Here is a 21,125-nt window from a genome sequence, read left to right on the forward strand (position 1 = left end):
CTGAGCCCGGAGAGTATGCCTGGAATGGTAATTGGCACAGGTGAGAGTGAGGGAGGTGAAACGAGAGGAATACGATAGCCGAACTTGAGTACTTGCACTACCCAGGCTTCTGCTCCTGCTGTTTTCCATTCCTCCCAAAACAGCGCCAGCCTGGCTCCCACTGGTGCATGAAGAACCGAGCTTTCATTTGGAAGGTTTGTTAACCTTGGCCGAGGCCTTAGACTGAGGTCGCAAATTCGATTTCGGCCGAAAGAAGCGCTTGGGTTTTCTCCCTCGAAAAGGCGCTTGGGCCAGAGGAGAAACCGAAGGAACAGTCAATCCACAGGAGCTTTAGGTCTCTTAGTAGACTGTGCCAGTAAATCCGAAGTAGATTTCTTATCTAGCGCAGACGAAATTGACAACACTACATCGTCTGGAAAGAGGTTATCTTTTCACAAGGAGCAAACAAGAGAGCAGACTTCTGTTGGGACGTAACCCTTTTAGAAGCAAAGGAGCACCAAAGTTGCCTTTTCTTAAGGGTACCAAAGGCGATGAGCGAAGCTAACTCATCACATCCATCCCTAATGGATTTGTCCGCACGGACAGAACACCAATCCAATCCTCCGCTAACTCCTGGAAAGAGAAGGACAGTCTTCGATCTTGGCCGCTAAAGCGCCAATAGTCCAATCAAGGAAGCTAAAGACTTCCAAAAGTTTAAATTGATTCTTTACAACGTGGTCCAACTCAGGCGCTGTAAAGAAAACTTTCGCTGCGGCGAAAGCAGATCTTCTAGAGGAGTCGATTAAACTGGAGAAGTCTCCCTGGGAGGAGGCAGAAACTCCCAGAGAAGGAGCTTCCCCAGTTACATAAAACCTATACCTCTTACGACGCAACTTAGAGGAGGGTAAGCACAAAGAGCCTTCCCTAAGTCTCTTTCATAGACATCCATTTCTCCGTCTTTCAACGAATGTCTAACCGCTTTAGATAGAACAAGTTTTGGAGGAGAGGGTCTGAAGTTTTCTCCTCATCAAAAAAGTCGAAGGGGGAGCGCGGAGCCGCTTTCTCAAAATAATCTGGATAAGATACCAGAAGAAATCTAAGGAGACGTGAATAACACGAGAGGTGATGTGAATCCTCCTCCTCTACTTCTTCTTCATTCTCCGATACCGCCGAAGAAGTAGACGGAACTACAACCGGATCTGAAGGTTTCGAACCACCCTTGGACTCATTCATCCAGGTTGGTTAACATCTCTAACTGCTTGCGCAAAGGCGCCAGAGACGAATCAAAAACAGTTAACGTAGGCTTGGAAGAGCCTAAATGTTCAGCAGGAGGCGGAAAAACTACTTGCGCCTCGCTCGGAGCCGCCGAAATTCGAGGCGAAACAGGCGCATCAGGCGTAACAGACGAAAAAGCGCCTAAAGAAACACCCTTAGAACTGCTAGCTACAGCGCTAAAACCACAATCTCTACTAGTAGATGGAGCCGAAAAAGGCACAGATTGAGGCGACGAACGAGCCGCTAACGGCCGAGGCGCAACCCTACTCTCAGGCTCCTTATACCGCTTGACTGGAGGAGGCGAAGAATCGGCGCCTGAACGCCTCTTTAAGGGACGCGAAACGGGCGAATCTCGCCAAGAGCGCCGTGCGACCGGAGACGAATCGCTTGAATCATTTGAAAGGCGTCTGACCGCAACACCTTTCCAACGCTTAACCGAGCCCTGTTGAGGCGCAACAGGCTCAACAAGAGAGGCGCCTGTCTGTGGGCAAATCCCGATCGACTCCCTTGGACTTCCGGTATGTCTTCTCCCCGGTGCGGGGGAGCTGGACAGTGACCTTTGTCTAGGAGACGTGTCAGGACAGACAGACGCACCCTCAACTACACTCTTACCTGAGGCCGCTTTCTCCAAAAACGTCTTAACTGAATTACCAAGTTGCAAAACCGTATTCGCTAGTACCGAAAATTTCTCGATTCCAGACTGGCAATGGTGTCGGAAGAAACTACACGGGAAGCCGGAGAAGTGGGATTAGTAGGAGGAATAGGAGGTGTAGTTAAAGGAGACATAACAATTTGAGGAGAAACAGAAGGAACAGATGCATCGCAAGACGAAGCAGAGCTAAGTCTACTTTCCCTAGCGCTGCTTTTCTAATTCTGTCTTTAGCTAATTTCTCCGAGTATGAACTAAAAAACTTCCATTGAGAATCAGTCCAATCACTACACTCGTTACATGTTCGATCTGCTGAACAAACCTGTCCCCTACACTTAACACATTTAGTGTGAGAATCATACTCTAGCTTGGATAATCTAGTTTTACATCCTGAGATGCAAAACCTAACTCCCGACGGACTAGAATCCGACATGGCAACGCCTAAATAAAAAGCAAAATAACAACAACGCCAAAAAAGAGTACTTCACCAATTCCGAAGATCAAATCCACAAGAAAAAAGCGAAGCAAAGTTATCCAACCGCACCGACCACCGATGTGTTCACGGGACGCCGGCAGGAAAAGAATTGAATTCACCTGGGCAGTTGTACCTGGTTCTCCCGCGAGTGCGGGGAGGGAATGAACGTCATCACCACCAGTGTTGGCGACGCCGACGCGCTAAATTTGAATTTAGTATCCTGCCGCTCGTGGAAATCACGGCTCTATAATTGTTCGGTAAGACACTACAATAAAACCATAAGGTCCTCTAAATGGTGACAAATCGGTGCTAATTCAGGGTCCTCTTACATCAACGAAGGTTTATCGAGGAGACAGTGGTACTGGGTGCTTAACAGCCAGCACCAAACGCTAGACAACTGGCACTGAATGAGGTGTGGAAAGCGCGCTGGCACAAGAGGGTGTGGTGCTGCAGCTGGCGGCAAGTGCCTGGATGGATGTGGGTGCTAGACAGCAAGAGACCTCTTATGAGAGTAATCCATGCAGGTAGGAGCCCACACCTGGCGCTCACTGAGAGAATCTGTGCTGTCCCAGGCTGACTGTCAATAATGAACTGAAGTAACATCAGGTGGTGAAATGGCAAAACTGCAGGAGGGCTGGGGACTAAGTCCGGAATCCTTACACCTCTTGACAGGAAGGAGAGAGTTGTTGGCAACAGTGGAATGCCTCTTCTGAGGTCAAGAGGCATAGGAGAAGTGTTCCCGGTGCTTCCTATTGGGAGATGAACCATCTTAATCCGTCGAAAACGGGGGACTAAAAAATGACACATTTTTAATCAATTTGTATTTTTCATAGCTAACAAACCTGAGGTCTTAACAAAAGGATAATCTTAGCGCCAGCTGGAAAACCAGTTTAAAAACAATCAAAGATTGTATAGCAAGGAATCTGTGAGATCTGGCAACTCCTGTGCGTTCGAGGTGATAGATGGTCAGAGACCACGCACAGCACTCCATGACACATTTAGTCATTTCTTAACCGCCTTGAAGAATAGATGATTATGCTTTTGCTCTCCTTCCAAGCCAGTTGATTTGTGATCATGTTTCCTTTATTTTTTCAGTATGTTTGTTGTGTGAGTGTCTGTTTCGGAATGGATTTCTCCAAGTCTTCATGGCCTCGTCAACACATGTTCCCGAGTATTCGGTGATTCCCGTGCACCAGGTTTTTAGCATCTACAAACACTGATCCTCTTATGACATGCAGTAGGTGCCGAGCTAATTACTGTACAATTACTAATCCCTGCCCGGGATGTCGTTCCTGGCTTGGAGGTTGTTTTACAAGAAGAGGGAACATCGCAGAAGTGTCTACTTGTCCTTCTTGGGAGGGTTTTTCTTCTCCTTGTCTGGATGATTCGGCTTCTCCCTCTTCTGCGAGAGCTCTTCCTGTGGCAAATTTGTTTGTACCCCTGTTGCCTTCCTTTTCTTCCATTGATTTGTCATTGGAAGTATCGGGAGAGTTTCAGATTCTGAGTCAAACAAGATGGCGGCTGTCTGGGTGCTGCTTGGTATACGGGGTTCACCCTCCTTGCTTGGTCTGTTGTCGCATTTCTTGAAGGCGCATAACACCCCCCCCCCCCCCCACCCCCCCCCCCCCCCCCCCCACCCCCCCCCCCCCCCCCCCCCCCCAATAGCGGTCCTGCCTCTCCCAGGATTCCTCTATGTTAGCTTTCGAGTGCTACCACCTTGCCTTTGTCAATGTTGACGCTTTCTGGGTTGCCTCTTATTGCTCCACCAGTGAGGCCATCGACCAATGCTGGCCTTAGAGATGTCGTGACATCACTCCCAGCATCCTCTCAGCCTATGACGACAGAGGCAGTTGCCGCTCATCCTCCTGTCGCTTTGTCCAAGCCTAAGGGAGCACAAAAAGCTCAACAGAGGGGGCAACTTCCCATAAACAAACCCAGCAGCTTCCCTTGGACCTCTGGTATGTCTTCTCTAAATTTTACCAACAAGCTTTAAAAGAAATACCTAATTCCATTATAGTATTTGCACTAAGAAATCAAATTTCCTATTGAACCTAGATTCGAGACTGGCAATGGTATTGAGATTAACAGCATGGGAATCTGGTAAAGGAGTAGGAGGGCTCAAGATGGGAGACAGTATGAAAAGGAGTGGAAGGAATACTGCTATCCTCAGCCACTAAAGGCAAAGGAATAGCCTCCAAACTAGCCCTATTTTCATCTTCAAGGGTCGCCGCCCTCTTCCTATCTCTATCAAGCTTTTCAGAATGAGATATGAATACTTTTCATTGCTGGTCATCCCATCCGGCATTCAGGACACGTAAGCTCCCTATTACATTTTTCCCCCCTGCATTTCAACATAACCACAGAAAGCTGAATACTCCACCAAACAGGAATCAAAATATCCCAAAAACGGCCAATGTTAATCGGGAGCTGTCAGAAAATGAATTGGAAATATGATATTGTAATGATACAATAAAGTTTGTTCATACTTACCTGGCAGATATATATATAGCTGTATTTTCAGAAGTCCGACAGAATTTAAAAAACTTACGACACACGTAGTGGGAGTCAGATGGTTAGTACCCATTCCCGCCGCGGGAGGTGGGTATCAGGAACCATTCCCATTTTCTATTCATATTTTTTATTTCCACTGTCTCCTGAGGGGAGGTGGGTGGGTACTTAAAATATATATATCTGCCAGGTAAGTATGAACAAACTTTATTGTATCATTACAATATCATTTTGTTCATGAAACTTACCTGTCAGATATATATATAGCTGAATCCCACCTTTGGTGGTGGGACGAGACAGAATAGAAGATTTTAGGAAACATGTACATGCAGATAATTGATATCTTGGTTCCTTACCTGTTAGCATAGCTGACTTTGTGATTACTGTCACCCAAGTCTGCATCTGCTTTACTAGAGTTCCCAGCGAGGTAGAGACCTATATAGCTGGTGCACTCCAGATGATCTGTCAACGGGGGCGTGACCACTATGTGACTAGACCATTGACCATACAATGAGGGCAACGAAGTAATAAAAACCACCTGGCCTAGTCTACCAAAGGTATCCCACTAGACTAAACTAAAGGAAGGAAGATCCGCCCCAGGCGGTCGACCCCACAACCAAAAAACACACAATATTAAAAAACTCACCTAACCACTAAAGGATAGGATGAGTGCTACCTCCTGACCCCAAAACCTTGTCCGCAGCAACGTATGGTCCTAGCGAGTAGAAATGTTCGTATGTTTCTTTCACCTCCCGCAGGTAGTGTGAAGCGGACACCGAATTGCTTCGCCAATATGCGGCACTCAAAATGTCACCGAGTGCCATATTTTTGTGAAAAGCTACCGAGGTCGCGATAGCCCTCACCTTGTGGGCGTTCACTTTTAGAAGCTTCATGTCACTATCACTGCATGTGGCATGGGCTTCTTTAATAGTGTTCCTCAAGAAGAACGTAAGTGCGTTCTTTGACATGGGAAGATCTGGTTTCTTAACAGAGCACCACAAGTTACCAGAAGGGCCTCTGCAGTCCTTAGTTCTTTCTAAATAGAATTTGAGAGCCCTGACAGGGCACAGGACTCTCTCTGGTTCACGTCCCACGATCTCTGTCAAACCCTTGATTTCAAACGTCTTCGGCCAAGGGTTGGAAGGGTTTTCGTTCTTTGCCAAGAACGTAGGGCTCAAAGAACATACAGCACTGTGATCCTTAAACCCAAAATGTTTGCTTATAACCTGGATCTCACTAACTCTCTTCGCCGTCGCCAGAGCAGTTAGGAAAAGGGTCTTTCTCGTCAGGTTCCTAAGCGAAGCTGAGTGGAGCGGTTCAAACTGGCTTGACATACGGAACTTAAGAACTAAGTCTAAGTTCCAAGATGGTACTTTAAGCTGAGGAACCTTCGAAGTCTCAAAAGATCTGAGGAGATCATGAAGGTCTCTGTTATTTGCCAAATCGAGCCCTCTATGCCTGAAGACTACGGAAAGCACGCTCCTGTAGCCCTTTATCGTAGGCACCACTAATTTAACTTCCTCCCGCTATCTGGTTCACAGAGGTTGAGGTGGAGGAAATGCCCTTCTTCCTGCACCAACTTCTGAAAACAGCCCACTTGGATTGGTACACTGCAAGAGAGGAAGGTCTCCTTGCAGTGGCGATCGCCTTTGCCACAGATCTTGAAAAACCCCTCGCTCTGGCCAACTTCTGGATAGTCTGAACGCAGTCAGACTCAGAGCGGGGAGGTTTTTGTGGTACCTCTCGAAGTGGGGCTGTTTGAGTAGATCTGCCCTTAGGGGCAGAGTCCTCGGAAAGTCTATCAAGAAGGATATTACCTCTGTGAACCAGTCGGTTGCCGGCCGAAGGGGGCCATGCGGGTCATCCTCGCTCCCTCTGATGCCGCGAATTTCCTCATTACCTCCCCTAGGATCTTGAACGGGGGAAAGGCGTATAGGTCTAGTCCTGACCAGTCCCAAAGAAGGGCGTCTACTGCCACTGCTCCTGGGTCCAGAACCGGTGAGCAGTACAGTGGAAGTCTCCTTGTTCTGGAAGTTGCGAATATGTCCACGAGAGGACATCCCCACAACTTCCACAGCCTCTGGCATACGTCCTGATAGAGGGTCCATTCCGTAAGCAGCAGTTGACCTTGCCGACTGAGAAGGTCTGCTCGAACGTTTTCCACTCCTGATACGAACCTTGTCGGTATAGTGACGTCATGTGACCTCGCCCACAACAGGATTTCCTTCGCGAGGATGAACAGAGACCGAGAGTGGGTTCCTCCCTGTTTCCTGAGGTATGCCAGGGCTGTGGTGTTGTCCGAGTTGATCTGCACCACCTTGTTGGAGACTTCTTCTTGAAAGAACTGGAGCGCAAGATGAATTGCAGCAAGTTCCTTGAGATTTATGTGCCAGTTTCCCTCTCCAGGTGCCTGAAACTTCCTTCCCCCCTAGTGTTGCTCCCCACCCCGTGGAAGACGCGTCGGAGAACAACACTAGGTCAGGGTTCCAAAGCTTGAGCGAAAGTCCTTCTGCAAGCTTCCGCGGATCTGACCACCATCTTAGGTGTTCTTTCACCTCTTCTGTCAACAACAAGATCACTTCTAGGTCGTTCTCGCGCTTCCAATTGTCCGACAGGAAGAATTGAAGAGGTCTGAGATGCAACCTCCCTAGGGAAACAAACTTCTCCAGTGAGGAAATGGTCCCCAGCAGACTCATCCATTCCCTCACCGAGCATGTTTCCTTCCCCAGAAAGGTTGACACTTAGCTTAGGCATTGTAGTTGTCGCCCCTGGGACGGAAAAGCCCGAAAAGCCACTGAGTCCATCTGAATCCCCAGATAGACTAAGGACAGAGAAGGGGTCAGATGTGACTTTTCGAGGTTTACCAGAAGCCCCAGGGACTTCGTTAACGACAAGGTCGTGTGAAGGTCCTCCAGACACCGGTCTTTTGAGGAGGCTCGAATGAGCCAGTCGTCCAGGTAGAGAGAGATCCTGATCTTCGCAAGATGAAGCCACTTCGCAACGTTCTTCATAAGGATGGTGAACACCATCGGAGCCGTGCTTAGACCGAAGCAGAGTGCCCTGAATGGAATACCTTCCCCTTCAGGACAAACCGCAGGTACTTCCTCGACTGGGGATGGATGGGGACGTGAAAATACGCTTCCTGAAGATCTAGTGACACCATCCAATCTCCCGGTCTTAAAGCTCCAAGCACTGACTGAGGCGTCTCCATCTTGAACCTCTGCTTGATGACAAAGAGGTTTAGGCTGCTGACATCTAGTACCGGTCGCCACCCTCCCGACTGCTTCGGCACCAGGAACAGTCGGATGTAAAAACCCGGAGAATCCAGGTCGAAGACCTGTTCCACCGCTTGTTTTACGATCATCTGATCGAGCAGATCATAAAGCACTTGTTGCTTCTCCCCTCGATAAGAGGGTGACATATCCCTGGGTGTCGAAGACAGTGGGGGTGACTTTAGGAACGGGATTCGATAACCTTTCCTTACAATGTCCAATGACCATTTGTCGGCACCTCTCTCTTCCCAGGCTTGCGCGAACAGCTGAAGCCTGGCTCCTACCGCCGACTGAAGGACTTCCAGATCCCTTTTTGCTCTTCGAAAGAGCGGGGGCTTTGCCTCTGGAAGAGCCTCTTCCTCAGGTGGCTGGTCTCGAGGAAGAACCACCTCGAAAGGGCTTCGATTTCTTAGAAATCGAGACCCCTGAAGACGAAGGGCCCGCAGGTCTCCTAGATGATTGGGCTAGTAGATCCTGAGTGGCTTTCTCTTGAAGGCTGGTAGCGATGTCCTTAACCATAGCCTGAGGGAAGAGATGGTCCGAAAAAGGAGCGAAGAGCAACTCTGCCTTTTGCGATGGCGAGACAGACTTTGCCGCGAAATTACAAAACAGGGATCTCTTTTTTAAGAGCCCTGTGCAGAAATGAGCTGTCAACTCCTCTGAACCATCCCTGACGGCCTTGTCCATGCAAGACATTAAACTGGACAGCTCCCCCAGGCTAATGGAATCGGTACTCTTAGACTTGGCATCTACCACTCTGAGACACCAATCTAGAAAGCTGAAGACCTCTAACGTCCTGAAGAGGCCTTTAAGGTGATAGTCCATTTCATTCGTAGACCAAGCGACTTTCGACGAGGATAGGAGGGACCTCCTCGAGGCATCTACGATGCTCCCAAAGTCCCCCTGAGCAGAAGCGGGAAGTCTAATGCCGACGTCTTCTCCCGTCTCGTACCACATGCCCGCTTTTCCGCTAAGTCTTGAAGGCGGAAGAGCAAACGAGGTCTTTCCTTGGGCCTTCCTTCTCTCCATCCAGTCATGGACCTTACTTAACGCCCTCTTAGTGGAAAGTGACTTCTTCATCTTCACAAACCCCGAGACCTTGCTAGCCTTGGAGGATGAAGGTTGAGAGGGGGGAGAGCGCGGAGCTTCAGGATGAAAGGTGTCCCCGAACTCAGACTGAAGAAGACGAGTCAAGACTTGGTAGTCTGAAGAGACAGGAGCCATCGGTTGTTCATCGTCAGCCTCGACCGAAGCGTCACTCACTTCCTCTTCCGTAACAGAAGTAGGAGGAAGTAACTTGAGCCGGTAAAGAAGAGACGGGAACTCTATGCGTCTCTTTAAGACGCGAAGAAACTTGAAGAGAATCCTTTAAAATGCGTGGGCGGCGATGAGGTACTGCATCCGCGTCCACCTGAGCGTCAGCTGGCACGAGTCTGGCGTCCACTGGCGCGCGCTTGGCGTCCACTCTCGCACGTCTGGCGTCCGCTGGGGCGCGCTTGGCGTCCACTGGCGCGCGCTTGGCGTCCACTGGCGTGCGTTTGACTTCCACTGAAGCGCGCTCGGCGTCCACTGGTGCGCGGTTGGCGTCCAAAGGTGCCCTCCTGGTTGTCTCTGGCGCTCGCCTGGCGTCCGACCGAGCGTCAGGTTCACGCTGCACTTGCACCGAAAGCATACGAGCGGGTAATACCGCTTCACGAGAAGAGCGAGAAACAAACTCATCACGTCCTATAGAGAGCCGCAGGAGAGCTGTACGAACTCTAGAGGGAGACGAAGAGGGAGAGAGAGACGAGCAAGGAGAAGGAGAGGGAGACTGTCTAGACCTCTTCACTGACAGCCTGTTATCCTTCCTGCGACGACGTGGATGCGTCTCTCTCATAGCAAGAACATCAGCAAGTTGCTACTGCAACGAGCGAAGAATCTTCTCGGTCGGAGAAGACTCCTTATCAGGGGAGGGGCTGATCCTGCGAGAAGGCGAGGGGACGCCTTCTTCCTTCTCACAGGAACCGCCTCTTCATGCACTCTGGAGCGACTGGGGCGCTCGAAAGAGGCATCGCCCGATGACTCTCTACTCCTCTTCTGCGGCGGGAAAGCTGCGAAGACGCTGTCAGGCGAAGATCGTCGCTCGGGCGAAAAACCTGGACGTGAAGCGTCCCGACCACAAACGCTCCTTTTCAACGGGCGTGACACTGAATGAGAGCTCCACCCCTTACGCGGGGAGGAAGCCTCCGACGAAGAAAAGCACTCCTTGAGGAGGCGTGCACGCGCACGCTCCTTGGCAGTCTGGGTAGCGTCATCAGATACTGCCGAAGGCACGTCAGATCGGTGGGGGTTCCCCGTAACCCTCCTTCGGCTTTCGACATGCTCTCTCCCTGAAACCTGGGAGTCCAGAAGAGGTCCCGGCCTAGAGGCGAAATGGGGCCGATCTGACGCACCCTCCACTACACAAGGGGCACTATCACTGCACTTAACACCTTCACTTTTGCTCTCTAAAGCAAGCACTTTTGATTCTAAATTACGAATCGATTCCAATATCAGAGAAAGGGCATTACCCTCTACAGACACTGTTTCAGGGCCCGAAGGCAACACTACAGGGTTAGGAGTAGCAACTACAGTAGGAGGGTTAGTAGGAGAAACATTAACTTCCTGTTTACCTGAAACACTCCTGGAGGAAGACCTCCTTAACCTATCATGGTCAAGCTTTCTAAGATAGGTCTCATACGCCTTCCACTCAGAATCTGAAAGACATGCACACTCCTTGCAGCGATCCTCATACACACAATCATGCTCCCTGCAACTTTTACACAATGTATGTGGGTCTACTGATGCTTTCAGTAGCCTACCTCTACACTCACTCCTAGAGCAAAACCTGGCGCTAGCGGTACTAGTCCCAGACATCTTAATTCAAAGAGAAATCCAAGCCAAAATCAATCAAATCCACAAATAACGTGTGCCTAGCCACCGATCCAAAGTCAGATAACCAAAAAAAACCAAAAGGGATACTCAAGTAGCCAAAGTTTCCAAAATCCAGACGGAGGTGCTGCAAACAGTTGTTTACAACACCGGCGACAGAAAAAATATGAATAGAAAATGGGAATGGTTCCTGATACCTGCCTCCCAGCGGCAGGAATGGGTACTAACCACCTGACTCCAACTACGTGTGTCGTAAGTTTTTTAAATTCTGTCGGACTTCAGAAAATACAGCTATATATATATCTGACAGGTAAGTTTCATGAACAAACTCAAGATGTTTTATACCTGGTGGTTCTGAAAGTGGGCAGGTCTGTCACCTACACAAGTGATGGCAATGCCACTGCAAATTTTGAATTTTGGTCTGTGGTTGGAAGCTTACAGCTATTCAATTGCATAGAAAGTCACTTATTATAAAAAAAAAAAAACCATGACGACTGTGTACAAAAATCTTTTCATCTAAATGCTTAACTTCCAAGATAAATTATGCACGTTCAATAACATAACAGTGCCTTAATAATTAAATCATTCACAATAAAACCTCCTCCGTCTTTGAAAAACATAAAAAATGGTAATACAGAAGTCTACTACAGTACCTGAATTTTCCTTTCCTGCAACAAATAATATTCCCAAATAAAGTACTCATCATTGAGAGGTAACAAAGAAATCTAGAGAAATCAAACAGGAATAGCATTTGTTATGTATAAAATAAGCCAGTAAGACATCAGATTGAAATGATAACATCAGACCTCGAATACTGTAGCATAATATCCTGGATTTTTTCAGCAAACTAAAATATATAGTGCAACATGTCCTTCAAATTTTCAACTGTTGCCCAATATCACATACTGAATCATTACTACTCATTTTAAAAAAATCACCTTTCCATCTTAAGCTACAAAGCTGAAGTTTGAATGTGAGGTTTGAGCAAGTTTCCATGTATTATTTTTATTTTAAGCTGCAAGTAATATGATCAGTGACACTGGCAACTTTAAAAAATTGTAGTTAAGCTCTTGGCAAAAAGAAATAAAGTATAACTTTAATTATGATATGGATAGCAGAATCTTTCAATGATTTGAGACAACAGGGCTGGACACTGACTCCTCTAACTGAATTATCTAGTGGTGTTCAAATCTTTAGTTTTCTGTAATAACCAACGATAGAAAATGACTTGATGTGGCAAGTAAGATGAGGAACTCGTCCAGCAATGGATGTCTCAACAAGTGTTAACCAATGCTATTCTTGTTTTGCAGTTTCCAATCAGCTCTAGGGTAAATGGGCTAACTAGGCGCCTAAGCAAAAAAGAATTGAAAAATCAAGTCTAGACGAGATTCATTACTCTGACATTACTATATAGTACTAAGAACATAAAAAGTTATGAAGTTTGTACCTACCATTCTCACTGTACATATGAAAACCCTGTCACCTAAAAGTTCTAGTTTCCATTACATATAAATTCTTTAGTCTAATAAATCAGTCAATTTGTCCCAAAATCACTCACCTCATGAACCTAAGGCCATCAATTCTTTTGAAACAGGAAGGAAAAATAAGTGGTAAAGAAGTAATTGTCATTGTGAACTTTCTGTGGAGATACCATCGATGGCAGAAATCCATTCCAATGTAGGAAGCAAATACTGAAACAAAAAAGTTAATTAAAAGATCTTTTAATTTACAAAACTGTACAACAATTTCACTTAGTAAAATATAAGCAAAATTAATTTACTGAAGAAGTAACAATTAGTAGCAAATAAATCATCATCTTATACAAATGTATCACTAAACTTTTGACTTTATATTGAAACCTTTTAATGAAGGGAAACCTTAGATGCAGGAGCCTAAAACAGAGGCCCAAGAAACACAGATGCAGAGACAGCGAATATGCTCATGAGGCAAGTAACCAAGGACACAGAACTTTGAACTCTCGAGTGGGATAAAGACACTCAAGCTATAAGTACAAATGTGGAACAGAGGGACTCAAATGTTCCACCTTCACTGTTAACACTAACATAGTGCCTTTTTGGCCATCACCCCAAGGGACCAATCCAGGAAATTGAACACTTCCAATACATGGAAGAGTCCCTTGAGGAGATGATCAAGCTCTGAAAGGCCCCAAGTTGCACGAGCCGAGTTCAGGCCACGTCTTCTCGACAAAATCCACCAGGCTTGAAAAATCCGCTTCTGCTCAAGAAGGAAGAGAGAGTCCCATATTCTCCCCTGTCTGGTACCACATTCCCCTTCTGCCTGTAAGCCTAGCAGGGGGCATACAGAAGACAGTTCTGACCAGCTCCTTCTTAGTCTTCATCCATGAATTGAGAGACTGGAGAGCTCTCTTCATAGAGATGGTAGGTCTCATTTTGAGAAAAGAAGACGACTTTGGCGCCTTGGCACTCGAAAAGAGCGAGCGCGGAGAAGGAGGAGCGGCAGGGGTTAAGGAATCTCCATATTCCTGCAAAAGGAGGGCTTTCAAGACTTTATAGTCCGAAAGTCCTTCTCTACTGGGAGCCTCGTCTTCTGAACCTTCCTCTTTAAAAGGATCAGAAGGAGAATCAACCTTGATGTCTGAAGGTTCTTCCCAAACGTCTCTCTCTGACGGAGACAAACTCCTAACAGGAGAGGGACTAAAAGTATGCTCAGAACGTCTAGTTCGATCCTTGAACATGGCTGGCGCCTCGCGCCAAGTTGGCTCCTCGTGCCTGGCTGGCGCCTCACGCCTGGCTGGCGTCTCGCACCTAACTGACGTCTCACGCTCGGTTGGCGCCTCGCGCCTGGAAGACGCCTCGTGCCTGGCCGGAATCTCAGTCTTGGCTGGCGCCACGCGCCCAGCAGGAGATCGAAGACTAGACCTCTTAACAGGAAGTCTGACGTCCTTCCTGCGAGGAGGATCTTTCGTAAGAACTCCAACCAAGGATGCTAGCTGCTCTTGTACTGCCAAAAGGATCTTCTTGGAAGCCTCTCCCGCGTCTACTTCAACCGGAGGAGAGGGAGATCTCGAAGGAGTTTGACAAACTCTGTCGGAACAGGGAGAAGTCAAAACGCTCCTAGCCTTCTTGATCGCCGAGGGCGCTTCATCAGAGAAGCGCTCGTGGCTCGAGTCGATCTCTCCAGTTCCTCTTCAGGGGTCTGGAAAGGTCCGAATCCTTCCACCCTCGTTTAGGTGAGGGGGATCCAGATGACGAGAAGCACTCTCGGAGGACGCTTTTGCAAAAGCGGTCCTTAGCAGTCTGTGGCGCTACAGAGCCTGCTGAAGGGACGCCTGACCGTTGGGGATTCTCCACAACCTCCGTAAGGCTTTCGACTTTCCTTCTCCTCTGGGCCAGGGAGCTTGGAAGAGACACTGGGGGCACTCACTTCACTAAACAAATCACCATCACTATTCTTATCTTCCAAAGCCGCCATTTTGGATTGCATCCTTGGGTAGCCTTCAGATCAGCGATCTCTGAAGCCGAATCAGAGGGAATAGCCACCTGTGAAGGCCCTGATACAGAGGGAGAATCAAATTCATGATCTACAGAACAGTTAGAATTAGAAAAAGGCTCAATAGGCCTTGAACTACTCACACCCTTAGATGCAGCCCTTCTTACTCTATCCCTCTCTAACTTCTTCAAGTAAGAAGTTAGTCTTCCATTCTTCCGCACTCAACCTTTCACACTCATGACAGGTGTTAGCAAAAGAACAATCAACCCCTCTACACCTTAGGCATACAGTGTGAGGATCAACCAAAGCCTTCGGTATCCTCACCTTGCAGTCTACATTCACACATACTTTCACACCAACCCTCGAATCAGACATTCTGCAGAAAAATCAAAAGCAAGTCCAAATCCAGTCCACGGTAGCAAATGCCAAAACAACGATCCAGGTACGTCACCAAAATATCAGTCGAAAGAAGATCAATTGCCTTGAAAAACGAATTCTAGTCAGGAGGAAGCAACAACAATGTTGATACCACCAGCGACAGAGAAAATCTGATAGAAAACGGGAATGGTTCCTAGTCCTGCCACCCAGGGCAGGGCGGTAGATCACCTGACCTACCTGTAGCGAGTGGTGCGAAATTTGAATTTCTGTCGGGGACGACAGAGTCTATAGCTAAGTACAGTATATATCTGACAGGTAAGTTGATTGTATGAAAATTAATATTTCCCTTTCTTGCAAACTATGTGAGTGTCTACCGACAATTTCGATAATTACACGTCATATATTCTTCAAAATTTTCGAAGCCAAATTCATTAAAAAGTTAATAAAAGTTAATAAAAGCGTATGCCAAGCCAAAGACCCAGTACTTCCCTGCAAAAGACAGCCCAGAAGATCGATGGCGATGAAACACGAAAATCAAGTCAGGAGTTACCGCAAACGTATGTTTACAATACGGCGACAGAGAAAATCTGGTTCTAGAATGGTAATGGTTCCTATTCCTGCCACCCAACGGCGGGGCGGTAGATCACCTGACCTACCTGCAGCGTGTGCCGCAAAATTCGAATTTCTGTCGGGGACAACGGAGTCTATAGCTAAGTATATATATATCTGATAGGGAAGTTGAATGTATGAAATTTTATATTTGTTGCAACAAGAATACAAACCTACAATTTCACAGATGGAGCCTCACCATAAAGTGGGAGGCGGATCTACCCGTAGTGTTAGGTGGGCATGACCTGGATTCTTAATACCACACCTCTCAGTGCCTCCGAATATACATCCTATGACTCAGGTCACCAACAAAAACAGGCCCAGGCCTTACTTGTACTCACCACACCTTCCTGAGGGACAATGAATGATACCTACAGTCTCCTAATGGGTAGAAAATTCACTGCCATTGCACCACCTGCTGCTACTAGTAGGGCCCTGAGTGAAGGTGTCCGAAGATTTGTAAGATGGAATGGTTCTTCTTGTATGCAACCAAGGGGACTATTATGCAACCAAGAGGACTACGTCTTTTATTTCATGGGCTTTAATTTTTGACAGGGTATTTCATGGGCTTTAATTTTTGACAGGGTATGTTCATAATCTCTCAAGGATGTGTATGTCCTGACTATGATTTCTACTTGCCAGGAGATGGTATTCCTGAAGACCTCCCTCTTATCAGGTATAGTAATTATGACAATATTCTTGCAGGGAGGTTCATGAGGACTTGTATGCTTTAAGTAATGCCTCAAGGCTCTAACTGGGTAAAAACTATCTTATCCTTATCTCCACCAATGAAGTATTTTAATGAAGATATGGGGCGATACCGCTAGAATTTTACTTCTGGTACTGCAGGGTTCTGGGTCTTGGCCACAAAATCTGGAATAAGCTCTAAAGAGATGGAGGACTTTCCTGCAGTGTGTGTGATGCATGAAAGGGCATGTAGTTCCCCCACTCTCTTGTTAATGTACGAAAGGAGGAAGACAGTTTTCAATGTCAGGTCTCTATTTGATGCTTTCTTGAGTGGTTTGAAGGGAGGATGTCTCAGGGAGGAGAGGGCCTCGGTAACATCAAAGTCTAGAGGTCTAAATTCTCTTGATAGGTACTAATTTTTGTGGTGCTCGACAATGGCAGACAGGGCCAAGGTGTTTGAATTATCTATTCTTTTCGGCCTGATGACATAGGGCAAGACAGCTCTTAGACTTTGACTGGTGTGCTGGAGAGGGACTTCTCCTCATGCAGGTGCACCAGGGAAGTTTGCTACTTCTCTGTGGTTTTGAGTGAATTGTAGTCCCTCTCACTGCACTGCAAGACTGTCCATTTTCTCCAATACACCCTTGCATAAGTTGCTGGAGTGTCACCAACCATGCATCACCATTCCAAATGGTCTTGTATGTTCTCTCCTTCTATTGATGCTGCTCCTATGTCCATTTTTTCCAATACACCCTGCCATAGTTGCTGGGGTGTCTCCAACCATGTGTCGCCATTCCAAATGGTCTCGTCTGTTCTCTCCCTCTATTGATGCTGCTCCTATTAATTGTTATCCAATGCAGAGGAGCAACCCACCAAAGGAGAGAAAGAAGGTGGGTTAAACTCTGCGTAACGTTGAGATAAAGTGAAAATTGCCTCACTCGGTTCTCTTTCCTATGGTGAGGAAGCATTTTCTCATCTGCTTCCCACACTTACGGGTGTCAAAGTGTCTTTCTCCTTTTCCCTCTCTCCTCAGGACTTGGCTAGGGGCCTCGACCACTTCATAAGCCTTAACTGCTCCTCCCACCCTATTTGAACTACAGTGGTACCTCGAGATATGAAAGGCTCAACTTACGAAAAACTCGAGATACGAAAGCCAATACGAAAAATTTAACGGCTCTACATACGAAAAGTTTTCAAGATACGAAAGCTTTCTGAAAGTCCGAGATTCGCCCGGATAACAATTTTTAAAATCGCGCCGCCATCTTAGTATACTAGTAGACTCTCCACCATCCTCCTGCTCTCCCATTGGTTCCTGATGCTAGTCGCGGCCATGAAATCCTTCTCTCCTATTGGCCAGCGTCCCTCCCATCATGCATCTACTATGTACACGTGGTGGCGTGGCTCGGCCACTCGGTACCAGCATTGTTACAGTACGCACGCGGTATTCGTTTTCGGGATCGTCAATGTGTACGTAATATTTAAAAAAAAAAAAGTGACCAAGATCTCTCACATGGGATAAGTGATCAAGGTCTCTCTCATGGGATAACTGGAAACTTTGCAAGGTTGGTAGAATCTCCACTCCCTGCTGAACAGAGGGTGTAGACCAATCATTTACAACATGCATACCAGTATGTAGTGTACGTATAATCAAGGCACTTCAGTTTATGTTGAAGGTCAGCAGCCGAACATTCAGTACCCAAATCAGTTGCAGAGAGAGCATTTGGTTGAACAGGGTTTTGATGGACACCAGGGCCACAGAGTTATGAGGTGCAAAAAAGAAAGTTGAAATTCTGTATAAAAAAAAAAGCAAAAGCCTACGTAAAGTAAAAAAGTAAAAAAAAAAAGTTATAAATCAAAAAAAGAAGAAAAAAACGGCAGAAATTAAAGCAGCTTTTCATAGTGCAATCATTTGTCGAAGACACCCCCCGAAAAGGCTCACACAGGAACATTGTGAAAAGTACGTAGGCAGAAGCAATCTTCCTTGGATAGTTACGTTGTGGTACGTACGTATATTTTTTAAAGTGTACGTACGTACATATTACATACAAAAAAAAAAAAAACGGCAGAAATTAAAGCCGCTTTTCATAAAGTGCAATCATTTGTAGAAGACACCCCCTGAAAAGGCTCACAAAGGAACATTGTGAAAAGTAGGCAGAAGCAATCTTCCTTGGATAGTTAAGTATGTACGTAGCCTCACTCGAAAGGTAAGCTTCCACATTTTACGTTACAGTAATAATATTTTTTGTACACTAATATACACTTTATTTACAGGTTTTGCATTTTTAGTCTTAATTTAGGTATTGAATGGTCCAAATTCTTGTAGTATTTTATTGTTTATAGGTCAATTTAGCTTTATTATGAAATTTAATGGGGTGTTTTTGGAGGGCTTGGAACGGATTAGCCATTTTACATGTAAAATGTGGTCCAAGATACGAAAACCTCATGATACGAAGGGCACCTCGGAACGGATTAATTTCGTATCTCGAGGTACTACTGCATCTCAAAGAATGTTTCACATCCTAACGTTGTCATACCTTCTCCATCTGTCTGGCAAATTCTTCCTCAGATGTTGACACAGGAACGAAGGTAGTAACAAACCTGCTGGAGGTTTCACTGGGGGAGGTGATCTTGGTGAAGGTAGGAACTGGCAGCCTTGAAAAAGAACTAAGAGTCCTTCTTACAGTGTCTGTTGTTGTAGAAACCATTGGGGTGAGGTACCTCACACATTCATCACATATTATGGTCTCTCTTATGGGTCCTCATCCTGGCAAAAAACAGAATGCAGGTCTAATGCAATCAGGAGCATAAATTTACGGTATGGCTTCCCCTTGCCCAGACAATGAAGAAAATCCATTGTGGCCATCAGAAACACACAGAAGAGGGTGACAATATACCCATGTGGAGGATACACATGAAAGTGGTCACCAACGTGGCTGGGTTACTAAGGAAAAAGCAGTGACATGCCTCCTTTCAGCACAAAAAAACTATACACTACACAAGAGATAATACACAAGGCTACTGGAGGAAGGAAAGGCACTGGAAGGGTAAGATTCCAGCAATGAAAAGGAACAAGGACACGAACACGTAACACAAACCAAAGCAATTCTCAACTAGCAAGAGACGAGTGTCGGCAACGAACCGTGCACTAAGATAGGCTTTTGTTTTCTATTTAAGTCAGAGACAGCCACAGCACACTTTGAGCTGAGTATTCATCTATGACAGCGTAGGTTTGTATTCCGTTCGAAACAAATACCATTTACATATTGAGTAGAATAAGGTCTGCACTGATAAACAAACAATCCTAGATATCATAAGAAAATATTAACAAATAATACTAGCTTACCTCTGTCAAACTGATCGCCAATAATGATGATAAAAGTTATACATGTGATGAAACAATACAAGGATATAAACATTGAAGCCAAAACGCTCCAACATGGGTTGCACATATGTAGAATCAACTGTCAGGAAAACAGGAAAAACCCATTACAAACATTTGTATCAAATCATGTCAAAGAATTATAAAATAAAATGTCTTAAAATATTAATCTCTCATACACTTTTTCTTTCCTCTTTCTACGTATTGTTACCCCAAAATCATTTCAATGCATCACATCACATCATTCCCACGACATGATCTATTACAGGACTGCACATACCGTAGTAGTAAATCCCAAAAATTACTATGATCCATAAGTGAAGGAAGCACAAAGCTGCAAATCCTACAATGGAATCCATACAAACCTGATCTCCTATTGAACTGTAGTTATACAAATTTTATTTGAAAGAGTAAAAAAAGTTACTTAACGAGCATCATCATCAAATACTAAAGAACAGCATTTACTTTCAGCATTTTATGTTGCAAAGTATTTACTTTATAGATTATTGTAAATTGCAATGGCACCACTGTAATGGTTAATTTGTATTCACACTTCTAGAGTATGTACATCACAGAAGTAAAACACACTTAAAGAGACCTAAACACATTGGTAAATTTCTATATTAAATATAAAATGTTTCATACATATATTTAATTTGATAATTAAATATCATGCACTATGGAGTCACTCATTATGATTTTGATAGCTTTGTTTTATCTATGATAAATTGGCATTAAATAACTAGTATCAAGTTTGTCACCCTCTAGTGAAAAAAAAAGTAGATAAGAATTGAAAAAAATCATGTGAGAATAACAAGTATTAGTGATTGCAGAAAGCTAATTCTTAAAATACCGTACTTGAATAATCATTTCAATTTTACCTCTTGATATGTTTTACAGTTCCTTTCACTTGCACAACGACCAATAATAAGAAGAGATCCTAAGGCACAAGCAGTAAATATCTGTAAAGAAACATATCATAAGTAAAAAACAGAGATTGAACAATGAGATTAGTTAACATGTCCCCCATGACACAGAACACCTATCTGGCAGAACAGTTCTAAGTATATCATTCACACTAAATTAAACAATGGATCATTACTAAAAGTTTGATTTAAAGTCTTGGAAAATGACATTTTAATGATAAAATTAACCTTTATTTATACTTACCCAGTGCGTAGTTGCATAGCTAAGAGCTTAACTTGCCCCACAGCTGAATTTTGAAATTCGTGGGTTGCACTAGATTTTGTTTTAAGTATTTAACAATGACACTGCCCACTTTCAGGGAGAGGAACAACTTGGCAGAGAGCTCAGTTTGTTTTATGCCCCTTAACCCTTAATGGACGGATAGCTTCTCAGGAGTAGTAATAACAGGTTTGGGGTAGTAGATGGATTGATCCTGTAGATGAGCAATATTAAGTGCCCTCGATTGGGAAAGAATCGGGTGGGAAAGAGGTGCCAATACTTCTATAGCCCATAAATTCACTGATGGCAACTTTTACACTGCTAAAATCAAGACTCAGCAGATCATGC

The 21,125-nt window shown here is 45.4% G+C and overlaps 1 protein-coding gene across 1 annotated transcript in view; it reads right to left on the bottom strand.

Annotated features, from left to right (window-relative positions):
• Positions 1 to 21,125, bottom strand: part of LOC135222535 (sodium-coupled neutral amino acid transporter 7-like) — a 456,233-nt gene that overhangs the window by 364,907 nt on the left and 70,201 nt on the right. Inside the window, 3 exon segments of the mRNA XM_064260622.1 lie at positions 12,627 to 12,759; positions 19,557 to 19,674; positions 20,474 to 20,554. Of these exon segments, the coding sequence (XP_064116692.1) occupies positions 12,627 to 12,759; positions 19,557 to 19,674; positions 20,474 to 20,554 (332 nt within the window).

The sequence above is a fragment of the Macrobrachium nipponense genome, chromosome 3 (assembly GCF_015104395.2).
Source record: "Macrobrachium nipponense isolate FS-2020 chromosome 3, ASM1510439v2, whole genome shotgun sequence".
Taxonomy (NCBI): Eukaryota; Metazoa; Arthropoda; class Malacostraca; order Decapoda; family Palaemonidae; genus Macrobrachium; species Macrobrachium nipponense.